Genomic DNA, 6,000 nt, shown 5'->3' with positions numbered 1-6,000 from the left:
CCCTTCCAACCCAAACCATTCTGTGATTCTATGATAAGGTTTAAGGTTTCTGTTGTAACTCCATTTGTTCTGTATTTGTAATGCTGATCTACTGTGCCGGAGGCCCTGCTCCTTCTCTGGGCTTTTCATCAGGTGGTACAACAATGCAGTACTACGTACTTGGGAGAAAACGGAGACCATCTTTGCTACCTGAAGTGGGACAGATAGTATGATAGCTGATAGTATCAGTATCACTGCTAGCATTGCTGTAATTTATCTCATCTTTTAGGAATGCATCCACACAACTGCCACATGCTTAAATAAAACCGTATGAATAAACTGCACTCATGGTTGTGCACACCTATATAAAAATACTTGGTTATTAAAAGATCAAGTACTTTATATATGCTCTAAGTCATTCCCCCAAATGAAAAGTTCATGTAGCAAAGCCACTGATCAATGCAAATTGTGTAAGGTGACAGTACCTCAATTTCTGTGCCACTCATGTGGAATTCTCTCTCACACAAATACAGGGATATACAAATAAAACTGAGAACTGGGATTGCCCAGCACATCAACCTATCATACCAAGCAGAAAAGACTTCTCGTGAGTTGAAGCTGGCTTCAAAGGCCACCTTCTTGACAACATCAATTTAGATCAAGTGTATTTTCAACATTTTTCACTAATATTTTTCCTATTTTTTCTTGAATTTAAAGACAAGCCACTCCAAATCTAGAAATCCTAATGAGCTTTGCCAGGAAATCCAATTCAAACACGTGTAATCGGTCATTTAACCTGGAACTAATTTATTAGTGGATGTAAATTTTTCAAAAGCTCAGGATGACTTGCAGCACAAGTCCACAGCATCTGCTCTCTTACATCAGCTGCATTCAGTCAGCCGTCTCACAGTCAGCCCTTCACATCTGATTGAGTTTGGTTTAAATTTTTAATCACTTTGTGTATTAAAAATAAAATCACAGTAGCAGAACACTTACCAGGAGAGTAATCTCAAGCTTTCTAAGGAAACACTAAGCAGAGCAGACATGTTTGCTTTATAAACACTGACGCTCAGCCTTAGCATTTATGCGGCAACAGGAAGCCATTAGTCTGTCACAACATTGTATTCCACTGACATTCTCTAATTATATGCTGTTGTCTTGACATGATGCAGTTACTGTATCATGCCTGCAGTGACTGACATCAAGATGATACAGTGAACTTTATTACTTAGGAAAAGTTTATAATGGGAATAATTACAGTCTAATAGTTCCAGGTAATCAGATACAGCCCGGTTAGACCACTGTGTGCCCTCAGCTGCACCTTAAACTTCCTCTGCTAGCATGAGTAGAACGTCCAACGGCTCCACAGATTAACGTGAGTAAGAACAAGAGAGAAAAGCATCCCCAAAGACAGTCTCAGAACTCACATTAACACATTTTGAGTAGTACCTCACTGTGCTTTAGGAAAAGAAATGATGGAGGTAATGGACACTTACCTCCATTAACAGAGTGGGATCTATTGAGTGGTGGGTTTGGAGGAGTTTCTCCTTCATTAATTAGTCTCAGATCTTGTTCCCTCTGTAGCTCTCTGATCATTCCATCAAGAATACTCTCATCCTGGTCATTAGTTTGCTGCCCAATGACTTGTTCAACCACTTCACCATCACCTTCGCAAGAACAAAGCCACAACTGCTTATAAAATGATCGCTTTCACACCACAGAAACAATCAAATTTAAAATTGTGCACAATTTTGGTCCGCTCTGTAAAACATCTGATCACCAGCTGGCCTTCTGCTCTCATGCAATAAATGGAGGCAAAGTTTAAAAGAGTACTTACAATAAAAACCTGAAATTACAGACCACAAATAAAATATAAACACAAACCCCTAGAAACAGCAGAAAGAAATTATGCTTCAGTAGGTAATAATGGAAGATCTCTTCTGGAGATCAGTGTTTTGCAAAAGTTTATATCTACAAGAAAAAAAACCCAAACTCGGTTTTAAATAACAAAAGCTACTTTTTCAATGTCTTTCTTACCTTCCTGCTTTCCTACTCACATCCAGTTACACTGAGGTAAATGGGACAGCACTTTAAGCATTCTGCCATATACATGGTAGAAGTCCACAGATTTTGAAATACTGCAGTCTCCTCGTCTTACCTCCAGGCAAGTTGATTCCACACACCTCCTATATGCCATAAAGCCTCCCGATCTCCTCATCTACCTCTACACTGTTCTAAAACTAGTGGCTTAAATTCAGTGTAGAGGTAGAAGAAGCCACTAGTTTTAGAACACAACCAAAACAAACAAATCCTGATAGTAACTGAGCTCAATACTGCACAATACATGTATTATGCATGAGTTTTAGCCAGCATACCATTAGCTACATATCCCAGCTGAGGAATAAGCTGTTCATCCTTGCAATTTTCCCTCCCCGGTACCAGCCTTTGGAATCTTGTGGGATGAGGATTTCCATCAACATCCACTAAGAATGGAGGTGGCATAAGATGTGGAGCCTGTTGAGTCTGTTCATCCAACACATAGTTATTTGCATCGCGGATCAGTGGTCGGTAATCCGTATGGAAGAACATCTGCTCTGGAATCTGCAAGAAAAGCAATTAGTAAATAAGGCAATGGCCATTTGCAGCTGTCCTGCTGCTTTGGAATGGCTCCCATACCCATAAACCACAACTCCTAGACTTAGGATCCGCAGAAGAATTGTTACGACAGAGAACAGATTCCTACCACAAACGCACTTCATTACCAAGGCCTGATGCAAAAATTCAATAGTAAAATATGCCAACAGAGGTGAACGGAGGGAAGTTAATGCTCTGCTCCCCCGTCCAGAGACTCTCTTGTCTAAATCTTTTTGATGAGGTGAACAGCAACTGCTTCATGATTTAATTACTATTTTGTCTGGGGCAGGGCGAGGGAATAAACTGTAACACAAATACTTCTAAGACAAAATCAGGTCAAGACAGAGACTTTAAAATTCAATCAACCTACCTTTTCATAATATTTATTGCATCCAAAACCAAACAATAGCAGATGTCCGTGAGAGTCTGTGCAGGCAAAATGCTGTCCATCTGGTGAGAACTTGCAATCAAAAACAGCTCCGTGGCCTTGGCCCTCAATCTGTACACGAGCACAGAGCATTCCTTTCACCATCAGGCATTCTCTTCAAGAACGTTTGTACAGAAATTTCACCTGTGCTCCAACAAGCATTTAATCTTAATTCCGTGTAACTTCTCATCTCGCTCAAGAGCGATTTATACTTTTTTATTTTTCCACTTTATTATTAAAGCTAAACTGAGCAACGCAGTAAAGCCTTGCATTTTCTCTCTGTCCTGAAATTTCAATACAACTTTTAATGTATGTTCTGAAACAGCTACCTAGAAGTCTAGATTTTATGTTAATGGCAGACACTGGGCAAGCCTACACCAAAGATCTCAGACGTGTACCGGCTCCGTCCAAGCAGGTTTCACAGCCCCAAGTGCCAGGAGGCCAGCTCAGGTCCTGAAGCAGTGCAGCTGCATTTGCTCAGCACTGGAACCAAAGCAACAAACCTGGCAGAGGGCACATTAGGAGAGGTGCAACACAGAGCCAGCCACACCGTTTCTCAGACCACGGCACTGTGCTACGACACACAGGCTTACTGGTTTGCATTGCTCTACCTTGGCAGCCTCTATAATCTTTTGCATACATGAGTAATATTCAGATGTAAGAGAACCCATGAAAGACTTGCTGCTACACTTACAACATGCAAAAACTCATTGTGGTATTGCTTACCAAAGAGCACGTTTGGTTTTTTTTTAATACATAGAAGTTTTCCCCTAATCCTGTTGTGACACTGGTGACAACAGGCACACAATGAAACCCACCGGCCTAAAGACCAGTTTGACACAAATATGAAAAAAAGCCCCACCCTTCCCTGATCATTCTTACCATGTTAAAGTAATTGCGAATTTTTGTTCCTTTGTCTATATCCCAAACAAAAATATTTCCATCATGACCCGCTGAAAGTACAATCCTTTGGTCAAACGGATGGGCCTCCAGAACAAAAACTTCATCATCGTGACCCTGCAAGGAAAGCAGGGTGAAACAGAAAGCAATGTTTCTCCATGTCACGTCTCCAAACATGCTGGTATTTAGTGTGAGGACATCTCGGTTCAGGTGGTCACCCATGACAGCTCAGTCTACTGGATCTTAGTCTAGAACTGTGGTTGTACTTGGTCAACATTTCTGTCAAAGGCTTGGCATTCAGTGCTCACTTTACACCTCCAACTGTAGCTCAGCACAGCTGAGATGAAGAGGGATGGGGAGGAAGGAGAAATCAGCTGTGAGGACAGCTACAACCCTCTAATCGGGACACAAACGGTGGCCTTCAAAGGGCTCCCTTGTCAGCCAGCAATCACCAGAGTCTAGCAGCATTCTGGTCATCAGCTCCTATCCCCACGATACGTACTCCTCCCAGGAGGCGTAAGACAGGGGGTATATTTCAGGACAAAACACTCCTCATCAGGAGGAATGATGATGCAATTTAGCCTCTGAAACCAATTTCAGAGTTGAACTGTACCCTTTGGGATTATCCACTTGAATTTTACTCACAGATAAGCTATGAAGAAGCTGCCCTGTGGATGAGTTCCACACTTTGAGAAGGAAATTGTTGACTGCAGTGATGACAGTGGCATCATATCTATCCCAAGCCACCATAGTAACCTTCAGCTTAGTCACCTTGTCCTCCCCAGATGCTACATTGTTTCTAAGGAAATCAATAATTTAAAGAAGAAATTAATCAGTAACTACATATGGAAACATTCACAGCCTTAATTCAATAGGAAATTAGGGAGAGCAGGGCTGCCACCACTGTGACTAGTGGCTAATGCAGGAGGATGAAGGATGGCTTCTCCAGGGGTAAAAAGCAGATACAGAAAATACTCAGTACCCTGGAGATTTACAGAGTTGTATTTCCTTAAAAAGGACAAATTTCTCTTCTTCTTAAGTGATCGTCCTCACCTACCCCAATTTTTCCTTTCAAGCTACTGAGTTCTATTAAGTTTCTTCCTACAAGGCACTGTTCTTACCAGTCATCAATATGAGTAAACCATAATGAGTAAGAACCTGCTAAATAAATCCAAATCATACTTCCACAGCTAACTTACTAAAAATGTAACCATATGAAATACAAAGAATTCTGCAAAGCAAATGCAACATGGATTTCTCCTTTTTTTTTTTTTGTTATTGTGCATATTCAATCACAAGGCCACTTAGAGAAGTCACTTGAGGATCTCAAAAAGAAAAACTTGAAACCCTAATTGAACCTGAGAACCAAATCACCATATCTGACCTCTTACTTGAAAACTTAAGGAAAAATACAATGTTAAGAAAGGTGCTAGATATGTGTATTAGCATATCAGCATATGAGCAGTAAGGTTCTACTACAATCTCTTTCTGTGAGATGAACTCTATTTGACATTCTTACTTTGTACACAAAATACAAAATATTCCCCAACCACTAGAGTAGGGAACTACCAATGTATTAGTAATTTCTTCTGGGGGCTAATTAACTGTGTCACTTAACAGACAGAGCCATGGCATTTTCAATACACAAAAAACATACACTGGAATTAGCTCAAAATGGAAGTAAGTAACTGGTTTTCAGTATGATGGAAGATTTTGTTTCGTGAGAAAATGTGGCTATGAGGTGTGTTCTGGTTTGGTTTGGTTTACCCTGTCATTTTGGTAGCCATATCCAGGACCACACTCTTCCAGTCTTGCTGCTGATAGTGCCATATTCTTGCTGTTCCATCCCTGCTTCCACTGACAAATCTTAAGCTATGGGAAAAAAAAAAAAAAGAAAAGCCAAAGTCACGGAATTCTGAATAAGCCTAAGTCACTGCTGCTTTTGGTCTAACGCCCACATGCCCATTGTAGGATCTTATTTTCTCGCTACTCAGTAGCTTCCCAGTGGAGTTTTCCATCCTCGGCACTGTGAGCATGCTAAATCCTGTGGCAAAAATATT

General features: G+C 40.8%; 1 protein-coding gene across 1 annotated transcript in view; it reads right to left on the bottom strand.

Annotated features, from left to right (window-relative positions):
- BRWD3 (bromodomain and WD repeat domain containing 3) overlaps window positions 1–6,000 on the bottom strand; it is a 49,219-nt gene that overhangs the window by 21,796 nt on the left and 21,423 nt on the right. The window contains exons 9-14 of the mRNA XM_010147314.1: window positions 5,708–5,812; window positions 4,586–4,739; window positions 3,923–4,057; window positions 2,984–3,112; window positions 2,355–2,580; window positions 1,476–1,646 (exon numbers count right to left, since the gene is read on the bottom strand). Of these exons, the coding sequence (XP_010145616.1) occupies window positions 1,476–1,646; window positions 2,355–2,580; window positions 2,984–3,112; window positions 3,923–4,057; window positions 4,586–4,739; window positions 5,708–5,812 (920 nt within the window). The remainder of the gene's footprint in view (window positions 1–1,475; window positions 1,647–2,354; window positions 2,581–2,983; window positions 3,113–3,922; window positions 4,058–4,585; window positions 4,740–5,707; window positions 5,813–6,000) is intronic.

The sequence above is a fragment of the Eurypyga helias genome, unplaced genomic scaffold (genome assembly GCF_000690775.1).
Source record: "Eurypyga helias isolate BGI_N326 unplaced genomic scaffold, ASM69077v1 scaffold27922, whole genome shotgun sequence".
Lineage (NCBI taxonomy): Eukaryota > Metazoa > Chordata > Aves > Eurypygiformes > Eurypygidae > Eurypyga > Eurypyga helias.
Note: the sequence above shows the minus strand (reverse complement) of the source record. Positions and strands in the feature narration are given on the sequence as shown.